General features: G+C 39.2%; 1 protein-coding gene and 1 non-coding gene across 2 annotated transcripts; one reads left to right on the forward strand and one right to left on the reverse strand.

Annotated features, from left to right (window-relative positions):
* Positions 1–586: 586 nt before the first annotated feature.
* trnak-cuu lies at positions 587–659 on the reverse strand. The gene has a single exon. It is a non-coding gene; the product is annotated as a tRNA-Lys (tRNA).
* Positions 660–2,484: 1,825 nt separating this feature from the next.
* Positions 2,485–12,892, forward strand: zgc:113278 (Translocating chain-associated membrane protein 1-like 1-like). The gene is made up of 11 exons (XM_005926163.3): positions 2,485–2,906; positions 3,693–3,753; positions 4,909–5,027; positions 5,796–5,912; positions 5,996–6,054; positions 7,300–7,384; positions 8,103–8,173; positions 8,743–8,847; positions 8,964–9,107; positions 9,194–9,354; positions 9,470–12,892. Exons 1-11 carry the CDS (start codon positions 2,787–2,789, stop codon positions 9,541–9,543), a joined length of 1,116 nt encoding a protein of 371 aa, XP_005926225.1. The 5' UTR covers positions 2,485–2,786; the 3' UTR covers positions 9,544–12,892.
* The last annotated feature ends 851 nt before the right edge of the window (positions 12,893–13,743 follow it).

The following is a 13,743-nucleotide window of genomic DNA, read 5'->3' on the forward strand; positions in this document are numbered from 1 at the left end:
AAATATATAGATTATTAGGCAATACAATATAACAATTCATTCTGAGGAACACATGCACGTTCCTTTTTGCTTTATCTCATTTGTTGAGTCTGATCTTGGATCATTTGTAAGGCTTTAATTTGATGTGATGAAAAGTCTATTTTTATATACTCTTATGTAGAATTCAAAGCAGTTTTTGAATACTAGAAAAATGTGTTCAATGCATAGGACTTCATTAAATTAAACATAAAATATGTCCTGATATATAAATATTGCCATATGTTGCTTATCGGTATTACAAGCACTAAAAATTACACCTCAATTATCTTTTTTGAACTTCCTTTAACCACTTTGGGGGCTTTTTTCAGCAACATTTTTCTCCTCCAAGTAAGGCTAATTTACATTTCAAACATTGTAAAGTAGGGTGATGAATTTGAAATGAAAACCAAGACTTGCACAAACTATGGCCAAGTAATTTTTGATTAGTTATAAAGCAGAGCAGACTCGCGGCGGATCAACTTGTCTCTGATTTCCGTGTAAGCACAATGGAGGCCTGTGTTCTTGTGATTTGGGGAAGTGAAGCACACAGAAGGAAAAAAGAGACTTCCGCCCAACGTGGGGCTCGAACCCACGACCCTGAGATTAAGAGTCTCATGCTCTACCGACTGAGCTAGCCGGGCGCTGATGAAACACATCGCCGTTTAGAAATTTCACCCAAATTAGAGAAAATGACCTGAACTAAACATTATATCTTTTGTACACACGTTGTACTCGAACGGCTACGTGCAGTTCTCTCCGGTCTGTCTCATACTGCCCTCTGGTGCCATGATGCAAGGAGATAAAATGAACGTGGAATTCTGTTTAAATTGTTGGGAAGTTAAAAAAAAATGTTGGGCAGTTAGCTAACAAGTCTAAACACGTTAGTGTTAAACACACAGCGCCTGGATTTGAACAAGAAACGAATAGAATTGTGTATATATAGGGACTTGCTTCTTTAGACGAATAACACCGCCGATAAAAACTAAATTAAAAAATAAAAATCAATGAAGGTTAAAATTAATTGTCGACGGTTAGCTGTCACAAATGTAAGCGACCATGTGTTAACATGTTTGCTAACCTCTGACACAAAATTATCCCTCTGAAATTAGAAGAAATTATATTATAATTACAAACAATATATTCTTAACATTAAATACAGAATCAAAAGACTTACTACCTGGCAAGCGACTTTAGTTGACCTTTTTCAGATTATACCATCGTTTACCAAATTTAACTTCCGGTCTCTCCGACAATTTCTATTTAAAACTTAAAATGATTTAAGCTTGATTTAAGTAAGAAATGTATTTAAAATATATTTGTCCTCACCACAACATTACTCCTTTATGTAGTGGATTATTTACTTAATAAATCATCTTATGAATTAATTCATATAATATGATAACATATCATCACCATATTAAAGCGTTTTACATTTACATATCCTCAACTACAGTTTGAAAAGAGGAATTTATTTAATTTTTTAAAATAACTGTAATTTTAACAATATTCACAATGTAAATTTACTGGTGTTTACATAAAATAGTGGACACCAAACAATAAGTGCAGTTATAGGACACAATTTAGGTCAGCATATAGGAAATGTGTCTGCTGTATCTGTGACTAGCAGTCATTTGAAGGTGTGCAGAGGTTTTAACTCAGCAGATTGTTTCATATGTTAAAGATGTAAATGCAGAATGAGATGCTTTTTACTTGGGGTTCCACAGCATCACAATAATTCGGATTTCTTTAAATATAATGTTAGGCACATAACAATAAAAAAAAAATCCCCCTGTGACTCTGAGTTCCAAGCATGATTGAGACAGAGTTGAATGCTTGAAAGAGATTGAATATAATTGATTGTATATGATTACATGATTCAAAAGTAAGTATCCAGCTCCGTTTGAAACTGCATACACATATTGAGAGAGTAGGATGACATGGTATGCATCCCTATTGAAACTCGAAGATGATAGCTTTAACACTTACTGCAAAACAAAAGTGTACAAAAATCATCACAAACCATAAAGCACACTGTTGCTTCCACGTATGCCCTCAAGAAGTTAGAAATATGCATTTAATCCCTATCCTGCATAATTTGTACCTATTTATTTTGTCAGCTAACCCGACAACGTGCCCCACACACTGACTGTGTGAAAGTTTTCTGCAACCATTTGTCAAATTGTCCACAGGAACATATTCTTTGGCCTACTTTGACTTTAAAAAAATCTGGTCACACCCCCTGCTGGCTTCCGGGAGTGTAACTAGTCATCACCAGCTGCTATTTTGGTAGACAGTATAATTTTCAAACACGCCAATCATTTAAAATAACAGTAAGTCTTTAATGCATCACCATACGTGGTGATTTAGCATCTCTCTGCCTGCATTTCCTGAAACCTGGAGCGCGCTTACGTGGGGAACGTGAAGGCACCACGGGCCCGGGTTCTCCTTCTACGTCAATGACACTGGGCGGTTCATGAATGGGGTTTCGAAGTGGGAGGGCCCGTCATCTGACTTCAGCGGGCAGCAGGAATAAAGTGGGTGTTGTGCTGTGGTGTTTGGCTCGGTGCGATGCGTCTTCATGTCTGCTACTAAACACACGAGCAGCGGTTCACTGTGCTTGCGGACTACGGCGGAGGGATCGTCCCAGAGCAGAGCGAGCATCCGTCTGTTGAGGCCAGGAGGCCAGCAGCAGTGCAGCAGGGGAAGCTAGCTCCAACCCCGCTTAGACTCAGTGACAGCAGCCCGGAGCCAGGCAGAGTCGGTGAGCCATGGGTTTCCGCAAGAAGAACAAGAGCCCACCGGTGCTGAGCCACGAGTTTGTGATCCAGAATCACGCCGATATGGTGTCGTGCCTGGCCATGATCATCCTCCTTGGCCTGATGTTTGAGGTACAGTGTGACTGGACGAGCTGTTGTACTTAGTCGATTTATGTTAGCTGATGCTAACTCTCGCTAGCTGGGATGACAGCAGCACTCCAGTGACAGAGCGCTAGCGTGTCTTTCTCCTTACCTTCTCATGTGTCTAACTGATTGCCAAAGAAGATGGTAAGGAGGCCCATTGGCACAGCTAACAGGTCATCTTACCACCACTCTAGACTAATGCACTGCCTCTCTCTGGCTTTTGACAACAGGATGGTCAGGAAATATCTGCCTGCGTGCCACACATTTGATTACCAGCCTTTTGATTCGCCACAGCTGACTAGTACCTAGCCATATTTGAAAGGACTAAGATGGATTTCCTTCATCAAACATGTCCACACCCAAACCCTGCTTCCAGACGGGAAATGTCTCTCCACTTTCCAAATCAACTTTTTTGAATACTTTGTGTGAATATATTGAATTTTATGATTTATTAATTAAAAACATCTTAGCTGAATTTCCCTGATGCACCTATACTGAGTCATTGTGCCAGTGGTGGTGAAGACCCCTGGGAGCCCCTGCAGGCAGCTCCTGGAGGTCTCTAGACCCCAATTATGAGAATAAGTGGAATTCCACATGCTGTAGCTGCTCTGCAGCACTCACTCCTCACATTTCTTCATTTTTCACTGCTGATAACAAAACTGTGAGCTAGATGCATTGGTGCAATTCAGTTGTGAACCTCTGATTGAGGTAAAGTTTACTGCATTGCATCCCAACGAATTCATCAATAATCAAAGTGTTTTCTTGTCATTACAGGTCACAGCAAAGTTTGCCATCATGTTCATCACAGTTCAGTACAACGTAACTCAAGTTCTTGGTGAGCCTATATTATTCAGTCTATTATTGCACCCTTTCACTGTTCTGAGGCCTGTGCTACAAAGTGAGTTCAACATACCCAGGATACATTTCTGTTATCTGGGTTAACTCAGCTTAACGCTGGAAGCCAGGCTAAGCAGTCCCACAAAGCTAGTTCTCAACTCTCTAAGTTAACCCAGGGTTTCCCCTGCACAGTCACACGTTGGCAGCATCTGACCAATCACAGCTGTTTATAAGTGTTCTGGCAAAAACTTTTATTTATTTACACTCTAAAGAAAGATGAAACTAGAGGTTGAACACAAAATGCACACTGGGGGAAAAAAAAACAGCAGTGTGTGAGAAGAAAAGCGCTGTAGACTCACATTGTAAAAGTGTGTTATCAGCACTTTGGTCAGTAAAACTAGAAAGCAGCTGCACTATTAATAAAGTTTGGCCCATTCAAAGCCAGGAAAGAAAGCTGGAATAATGACTGTATAATTTAACACGCGTATCAATATAACAGCTCTGTCATTAAGACAGGTAAGAACCCGATGGATTATAATTGAGTATTTTGTTAAAAATGATGTTTAAAAGAGAGTTTTAGTTTTGTTCTTTCAGCTGTGGCCTTGATGGTGTTCATGTAATGAATACATTTGAATTCTGTTTTTAGATTTTTGCTTAGGCGACGTGCAAATTTGGTATCAGTTCTTTTCCATTTTAGGATCTTATGTTGATGCTTATAGAACAATGAAATTGTTTTACTTTTTTTGACACCAATGAGCAAAAAAAATTACCTCTGAGAGCGGAAACTGATGCGCTTCAGGGAAACACAAAGACTTCAGATGCTGTTAAAAAAACTTTAGACTCTCCTGCTATCTGAGCACATAGGTCAAAGGCGTCCTCCAGGAACAGAGTCAGTACATTCTGGAGAATTCATTAGTCAGTAGGTGGTGATTTCATACCTGTTGATCTCTAAATTGAAACTTGACCTGCTCCATAACAGGTTAGCTTCATAGCTGGTTCACTTCCCGGTAAGAAGTGTTCCACCTGTGTGGTACTGAAAAACCAGGGTTAAGCCTGAAATTACCTGAATAAAATGAAACACTACTTTGTAGGTTTTAAGTGCTTCACCTTATTTATGTTTTTTCTTGTTTTTCTTTTTTTGTCCTCTTTGCAGATGAGAAAAGCGACCCAGTCAACCTTTACCAGTATGGCCCTAAAGACGTGGCCACTGTGTTTTTTTACCTTCTTATTGCAGTCATCCTTCATGCCTTGATACAAGAATATATTCTCGACGTGAGTACATCGGCTTGATGCCTGACCGTTTTTCTCCCTCTTTTAAAACGGGCTTGTTTTTGATGTCGTAAATAAAACCAGAACTGTGCTTAACAATAACTCGGCCTCCCCTTTAACAGCTTGTGTACATGCCCTTTTAAAGCAAATCCCAATGGCGGAAGGAACCCGTGCGTACAGTACTTTACAATGGTCTTTAGAGTTTCATTTCAAAAGGATCAACGTAGCAGAGTCTCCACTGCCACATGTGTCGCCTCCGTTATGTCCCTATTCTTTTTGTTGGTGATCAAATTCCATCCTTCCGTCCTTGCTTGTGCGTTCATTAAAGCACAGTGACTGAAACAACGCTCATGTTTCTCCTGACAGCTTATGGCTTTGATAATCGTTCTTAGCAGGAGAAAAGAATGTTGTTAGATGTATTTTTACCTCAAAATCTCTTTTGGACAACATGTAACAGATATAACAGAAGGGTAAATTTTTCTGGTCCTTTACTCTTAAAGGATAGAATCGCAATTTTCATACCTCTTAAAACAATAGTCCATGATTTTTAAACGGGTTTTAAAATCAGAGTTTCTCCAGTTCATCCTGACTGTCAGCAGAACCACTCCTAATGCTCTTAAAGTTTATGAAGCAGGGACTTTGTCACCCCACTCTGACTCCTGTCTTTACCAGGTAGAGTTAAAAAGTGTCAGCCCAATTTTGTTTTTTAATTTAACACTTAGGTCTGTGGCATTGTGTTCATTAGGTTGTCTGTTTTTACTTTTATTTCAGAAAATGAACAGGAGGTTGCACCTGTCAAAAACCAAGCACAGCAAGTTCAATGAGTCCGGGCAGCTCGCAGCGTTCTATCTGTTCTCCTTCATCTGGGGCTGCAGCATCCTAACAGCGGTACCAGCATCAGAAACCAAGAGGTGCATTGTCTCAGCCTGCATTAGACCTCATCTTATGCAGTGTCTCTCTTTCTCACGCAGGAGGACTTTGCAACAAATCCTACTTTCTTATGGGAGGGTTACCCACATACTCGCATGGTGTAAGTAGTTATACACTCCTCCACATACTATAGACTCATGATTTAAAGCTGAGTGATTAATCTAAAGAAGAACGTACCTTCATGAGATATTTTCATTGAGACTTTTCAGCCCTTTTGTTTTAATAATATGAAAAATTAATCAAGTATTGTACTTGTCTTATTCATCTTCCACAAGGAAGGTGGAGCATGAGGTGGACTGGCTCCACCTAAGAAAGGGTTGAAATGTAGATGAAATCCTAAATGGGAAAACATCGCCACGAGTACTGGTTCACCATCAAAAGTGTAAGGTTGCAAATACGAGCGGCCAAATTGAATTTCCTGTAGGGTAGCTGGGCTTAGCCTTACAGCTAGGGTGAGGATCTCAGACATCTAGAGGAAGCTTAGAGTCCAACCACTCCTCCTCCTGACGTCGAAAGGAGACAGTTGAGGTGGTTCGGGGATCTGGTTAGGATGCCTCCCGAGTGCCCCGTTGTACATTTTCTGAACATGTTCAACTGGGAGGAGACCAGAACCTGCTCATTATCATTATCTGACTTTCAGTCATATGAAAAGGTTTTTATAGGGATATATGCAGTCATGGGGAGAAAGTAAGTACACACTATGATCCAGAAGCTTGTAGAAGCACCTTTACCATAAATACTTACAGTAATATGGAGTTTTAACACATGCATTAACATATAGCTGAATGTTCCAGACCAGCCAACTGTCCAAACTTTTCTAGAGGTGTCCACGCTTGTGATAATAAGTTAATTTAAGTTTATTTGATTAGCATTATGTGCTTGCTCCTCGCCCTCTTAATTCCTGCAGAAGCAGTAAGGTTGTACTTGGTTAACTTTCCTTTCACATGACTGTATCACGTCTGGCTTGGGAACAACTTGGGTTCCCCCAGGAGGAAATGTGAGGAAGACAACATCATCATGCTCAAAATGCTGAATTTAACCTTTTTCTTCAAATGTTTTCCAATCCTGCTACTGAAGTCTTTGCTGTCTGTCTGTGTCCAACTGGTAAAACAGCAATTCACATGTGAGAGAAGCACTGGACTTGCATACATTTTTAAGGGCGTAGTTATAATTGTTCCTAATGGGTATAAAATGTGACAAACTCACAACTTATTACATTTTTCAGTTTTTCAGTCTGAGTTAGGGAATGTGATGTAATGCCTAATTAATTATCTGCGTGCCCTACTGCTGTTGACTCCGTGCTGAAAGGTTTTCTTGTCCTCTACACAACCTGTCCTTTGTTTAGTTTTCAGGTCAAGTTCTTCTACATTTGCCAAATTGCGTATTGGCTCCACGCACTTCCTGAGCTGTACTTTCAAAAAGTACGGAAGGTAAGGATGTCTTTCCCTTTTTTTTTCCCCCTTCTTCCTTTTTTTTTTTTTTTTTTCCTTCCTAAAACTGATCGAATTCCAATAAAAATACATTTTGGTTTTATGAGTTGGGGATTTTTTAGCTGAGCTGAGTTCCAATAGCAGTTTCAAATTTTGATTTATCAGACCACAAGACAGAGTTTTACATCGCCTCAGACCCAAAGAATGAAGCAGCATTTCTGAAGCTTTATTTTAATTTGATTCACTGACTGGTTTTTCTGAAATTGTCCTGAGTCATGCAGTGATTTGCACCACAGAGACATGTTTGCTATTAATGCAGTGCTCTTTCAAATCTCTGCGTTCTGTTTTATGTGTTTTATTAAGGGAGATATAGATATATAGATATAGATAGATATATAGATATAGATATATAGATATAGATAGATATAGATATAGATATAGATATAGATATATATAGATAGATATAGATATATAGATAGATATAGATATAGAGATAGATAGAGATAGATAGATATAGATAGATAGATATAGATATATATATATATATATAGATATAGATAGATATAGAGATAGATATAGATATAGATATAGATATAGATATAGATATAGATATAGATATATAGATATAGATATAGATATATATTTATTTACAGAAAACTGTTTGCTTTATGGTTATCTGCTGATGCTAACAAACTGTCATCTGTTTTATTGTTTACAGGAAGACATCCCGCGCCAGCTTTATTACATTTGCCTTTATGTTGTCCACATCACCGGTGCCTATGTCTTAAAGTGAGTGCAATAACAGTTTTATCCCGAGGAAGAAATATAGAAGAAGCATGCATGTTACTCACAAAGGTCAACCAGTTAATTAATTATCAGTTAGTTCTTTATTTGTGATTGCACTCGAGTGCATAACAGTAAAATTAGTACATTATTATCCAATAAAGAACATTAACTTCCTATCTTACAGTGATCCACTGCTCTGTGTCACATAGTTTTTTTTAAGTTCTTTGAATTACGTACTGTGCATAGTTGTTCAGTTATCAAGCTTTACACTCAGCCATAGTATTTTCTCTGATCATTTTTACACTTTTATTCTTCACCCCTGCAAAGGAGATTGCAGTCACAAGGTTTAATATTTTAAAGAGATCTTTTAAACTGCAGTCGTTTCACTTTGTTCATCTCCTTCAAAACTATTGATCCAAAAATAAAGTAATATGAGGAACTGATGAAAAAGGCATGTTCTTATAGAAAGCTATGTAGGTGCTATCTGTAGGTGACTTTTTAAAAAAAAAAAAAAATCATACCCTCATTACTGTCATTGCTCTGCTGCCCTTCTCTGTGTCCTGCCCATACAGCCTTCACCGACTGGGCCTCGTGTTGCTGGTCCCTCACTACCTGGTGGAGCTTCTGTTCCATGCTTCACGCCTCTTCTACTTCAGTGATGAGAACAAGCAAAAAGGGTATGGCTTCTGTGCTGAATTTAGGATTTACTACTTTGTGGGTGGTAACGACCTAATGCCTATTTTTTTTTTTTTTTTTTTTTTTTTTTTTTTTTTTTTTTTTTCTTTCTTTGCAGTTTTACTCTGTGGGCGCTGCTTTTTGTCATCGCCCGCCTCCTCACCCTCACACTCTCGGTTCTGACATTCGGTTTTGGCCTGCCCCGAACAGAAAACCAGGGCTTTTCCCTAGCTGAAGGCAACTTCAATGTGCTCACCATAAGGTAGGCCCAGCTGGGATCTGAAGCGTATTGCACCTAGCCAAAATACAGACGGCAATAAACTTAAATTAACAACATCTGCCCCTCAGGATGACTTGTCTGGCAGCTATCTGCCTGACACAGGCCTGGATGATGTGGAAATTCATTAATTTCCAGTTGAAGAAGTGGCGAGAGCACAGCCAGAACCAAGCCTCAAAGAAGAAGGCGGCCAGCCCAAAGAGCAAGCCTCACAAAAGGGAACCCACAAGGGGTGAGTGTGCACTCTTTATTGTTGGGATTCTTTACTGCTCCGTGATGGTCGCTGATGAATATGCCAGTGTGAAATCAAATTGACCGGGACTCTTTCACTTACTTCGTCTTGTTAGGTGGAGCTGCCAATGGAGTTGTCAAATCTGAAGATAAAACCTCACCACGGGCAAGGAAAGCTAAAGCCTCATAGAGCTTCACAGAGGAGGAGGAGAACGAGTGAGGGAGTTCTGACAATGTGACACTTTGTCTTTACACAGCTTAAAATTATGTGTACTACTCCCCAAAACAAATGTTTAAGCACGCTAGGAAACCTTACATGACTGTCCCTTTTGGGGGGCTGAGACTCCTTTCCAACAAAGTTCAGTGTTACTGTCTGCTAGAAGTGTTTATTATTCATTTGGGTTTGCCGGAGATGTTGACAGGGCAGTTGTGGTTTTGATGCTTTAACAGGATGGATTTAGCTAATCAAGTGTCCTTTTGTGTAAAACTAAGATCGCTTGTCGGGTACTTTAAACTGAGTTGCTCTTTGGTAATTTGACACCGTATCAAGTTAACGTCACAGTACCTTAAAAAGCCACCCACTTCAGGGCAACTTAATATAAAGTATTAGCGTACACATCAGCTGTACAGGGTGTCAGTTAGAGTTTGGGCCTTTATTCCGTTTGGGGGGGAAAAACACAGGCTATGGCTCGTGTTCCAAAATGTAAAGCCTTTCTTGCTCTACGAGAGAGAATCTTTGATAATCTGCCGTTGTCAGGAAAAATCTCTTAAATTATTCACTCCAAAGGAATGTTTGTGCTATTTCCATATTTAGCGTAGCTGCAGTGAGAAAGGTGAAACTTGTACTTAACTCCTTGCCATCATTTAACAGCACCTGCCATTGAAATCCAACACGTTGCAGGATTGAGGCACTGTTATATTTTAGACTGCTTTTATCACTACCCTGGTGATCGGCCTGTTGAGCCCTTTTCAGACATGGGTGATGTAACCTCGCTGGCTTCATCGGTCTGTTTAAGTGATGGCGTTCTGTCGTTCAAACAGGGGTCACTTTTCTGTTGGCGTTTCTCACGGTACGATGGATTGGGAATATGGAAAAATGCAACACAGAGCATTGTTATAATCCTAATCTTATTGCAGATTACAAATGGATTTGGTGAGCTAAAATGTCACCTGTATTCATGTTTTATTCATATTCATGCTGTTGGGATGTTTTTGGGCTGTAGCAGCTCACAAACATGTCTATGTCCCTATGCGATTACATTTAGACTGGTGTTTGAAGTGTGATGGGTAAATGTTATTGGCTTGACTTTTACAGAAATGTCACCAGGAAGCCAACATGTCTGAAATGGGCTTTTACAGCTGTTCTTCCAGGTGAACTGACTTACCAAGAGGAAGCTGCACTGTAACCTGTGATGCCGCCACCGTATGCATTCAGTTAAATCTTTACAATGGCATGACTGGAAGTTAGAAGGGGAAAAAGAACAACAATTTGAGGCTGCACTTATGTCTTTTTATATGGTAATGTATGCATGACGGTTTAAGGCTAAAGACTTTAATGGCTAGTTCTTACCTGTGCTGTTAAGTTTGCATTTCTCTCTCACTCTCACACACACAACACACACACACAAGCATTCAGTGGCCTTTTTACAACTGCTGCAAGAGGTTTGAGTTATTTATTTTTGTCATAAGCTACAGATACTTATTATTTTATATGCTTTGAAAAGCTATAACCAGCAAACACTGCGGTACATAGCAAAACTGCATTTAGTTAATCCAAACAATACAATCTTTCTTCAAGTGTCCTTATAATGTTGGTGGTTTATATCACTGCTTGTGTTCTGTTGTGTTTGCCTTTCTCTCTTTACTTTTGTTTGTTTGTGTTCTTGGGCATCAGGGGACAAGCGTTTCACCACTTACACCATAAGTTGCATCCGAGAGCAATGGGAGGCATGTTTGTGAGTTTGTATGCTTGTGCACTTACTCGTGTGCGTGCAATATTGTTTTGCCTACTGTGTATGTTTGTGAATTAACAGGGCCTGAATGATGTTGATGCTGATGATGGTCTCAGAGCATGAAATTTGACAATCTGTTCTTTGATTCCTGCCCTTTCGTTGTATTTTCACAGTAATATCCTGTTCTTTGATTCTCTTTGGGTCTTTCTCGGTTCCCGGCACCCTTCTGTGTGCGAAAACACCGAGTTGTGGGTTAGGTGTATGTTCTGTAGGCTTTCGGTTACTAAATGCTTATGTGTTTAACGTCTCCGCCTCTCAGATGTTCTATCCTGTGTGAGAGAGATTCTCTGATTGCCAAATGCGGCACTTTTTTTTTTTTTTTGTCCTCCTTTCTTCACCTTTTCAGTGATCCTGACATTGCTACGGAGCACATGTATTGTATTGCCGGTCAAACTCTTTCCTCTCACGGACCAAGTCCTGCTCTACTACTAAACCACTGTGCATGCGAAGCTCTGTACAGAAAAGACTGTCTGCACACAGCTGGAGTCTGGAGTCTTAGTCTAGAGCAGGGAGGAGGTGAAGATGCCATTCATTTCGCACTCCCTTTAGCACTCCTTAGTGGGACTTGGGCTGTCTTTTAAAGCCTGTAGTCTGTGTATAGCAGTGTCAAAGGAGGGAAGGAAGAGCGGAGGACTTATGTACCAGCCTGTTATTAAACTGTCTCAGATGTAAAAGATACAAAAAAAAAAACTGACTTAACCCAACACTGTACTAATGTATGTATCAGATTTTTAAGCTATTTTTATAGAGGGAAACTGTTGAAATTCACTGTTCAGTACACACGTAAATATTTGATTTGCATCTATGTTATGAATTGTTTTTGTTTGTTTTTATATACTAAAGAACTGTTTGCTGAACTGTTAGTGTGGGTATACATAGTGATATGAGTGTAAATTTTACTTAGCCTAATGGTTTATATAACTTCATGGCCTTACTAGAGCAAAGTGAACTCGGTTGTATAACACTACGCTGCAGAAATGCATTGCAGCTTTCACAACATGCATATTTAACACTGTCATAATGTCATCCACACGTTAGGATTTTTTTTCTTTTCTCCATTTTGTTTGTGTCATTCTGACAGGTAAGAGGCCTGTTTTTTAAAGCTAGCAGTGCAGAGTGAAAGCATCTGTGGCCTGTTCTTGCTCATCAGATGTCTCACTGTGCAACAATCAGGCCCTGAATCATGAGCCACACCGCGGTTGAAGGCTCCTTCGCTTTGAGACATAATAGCTTGTATAATCCCACGGAAATAAACTGCTTTTTTTTTTTTTTTTTTTTTTCTTTTCTTTTCTTCATTGTGCAAAAAATGAATTCTGGACCATAACACTGCTCACTTAAGGCTGTTTCTGCATCGATTCTGTTTGGTGAATTATAAATTGGACTTAAAAATCTGTGCATTTTGCCATTGTTGAAAATCAAGACTACAATGTAAAGCTGTATGAATAGCCTCTAGGTGGCAACCATCATCAATGCATTTGGACATGAAATCGCTTTTAAGAGGGGGGAAAAAGAAAGAAAGAAAACGGGGAAAAAACCTACAAAGAAAAGCCACACGATGTTTATTGTATTTTACTCATTTTGCATTGTCCTTATTTGTTTTTCTTTTACTGCTTATTTATAGATGTTGCAATATTTTTTTTCTTTTAAAATATGTTATCAGCTTTGATGGTATATATTTATGCAAATTCTTGTGAGTTCTGATAATTTTTCTTGCCACTTTTTTTTTTTTTTTTTTTTTTTTTTAAATTTCATGTTTTCAATAAAGCTCCTGTTAAAAAAACAAACAAAAAAACTTTTGTAGCATCCCGCCTGCAGGTTAAATAGTAGACCCTCTCCATGGAAACCTTATGAAAAAGACATGCAAACTATACTGCCGTTTTTAAAGTGCCCTATAAATTATGAGCGCTACAGATAATTATCCTTATCAGAGGTGAAACAGCAAAGAAAATGTCCTTCATAGAGCAATGATAGTGCACTTTCATTATCTCACCTCCTGCTCATTACATCTTTCCACCTATTGCACTTAAGGATATATTTGTGGGCCTGTTTAAAATTAAACCTTTTTAATTCACACTATCCGTTGGGGACGGTGTCAGCAGATATGAGGAAATATTGACCAAATCGTACTCCTTGGCTAATTACCACAAGGGGGCAATGCTGAGCTTTTAGCCTGAGGGACAGGAACGGTCTGCTGGGATGTGGCTGCACACAGACCTGCATTAATAAATCACCAGTAAGAATAAGAAGGACAGACACAGGCTTCTCACACAATATGTACTACAAACCATTTAAGTCACACTTTGATGGAATCAAACTGCAGATCGCACATTTGTTTATCCAAACAGCTCATGTTTTGCATGTCCACCACTACGGTCAAT

The sequence above is a fragment of the Haplochromis burtoni genome, unplaced genomic scaffold (genome assembly GCF_018398535.1).
Source record: "Haplochromis burtoni strain Fernald_Lab_line unplaced genomic scaffold, NCSU_Asbu1 Contig_91, whole genome shotgun sequence".
Classification (NCBI taxonomy): domain Eukaryota; kingdom Metazoa; phylum Chordata; class Actinopteri; order Cichliformes; family Cichlidae; genus Haplochromis; species Haplochromis burtoni.

Coding starts and splice junctions, on each gene's coding strand:
- zgc:113278 (XM_005926163.3), top strand. CDS start 2,787: ATGGGTTTCCGCAAGAAGAACAAGAGCCCACCGGTGCTGAGCCACGAG. Junction 5,028..5,795: donor TACAAGAATATATTCTCGAC/GTGAGTACATCG, acceptor CTTTTATTTCAG/AAAATGAACAGGAGGTTGCA. Junction 8,848..8,963: donor GATGAGAACAAGCAAAAAGG/GTATGGCTTCTG, acceptor CTTTCTTTGCAG/TTTTACTCTGTGGGCGCTGC.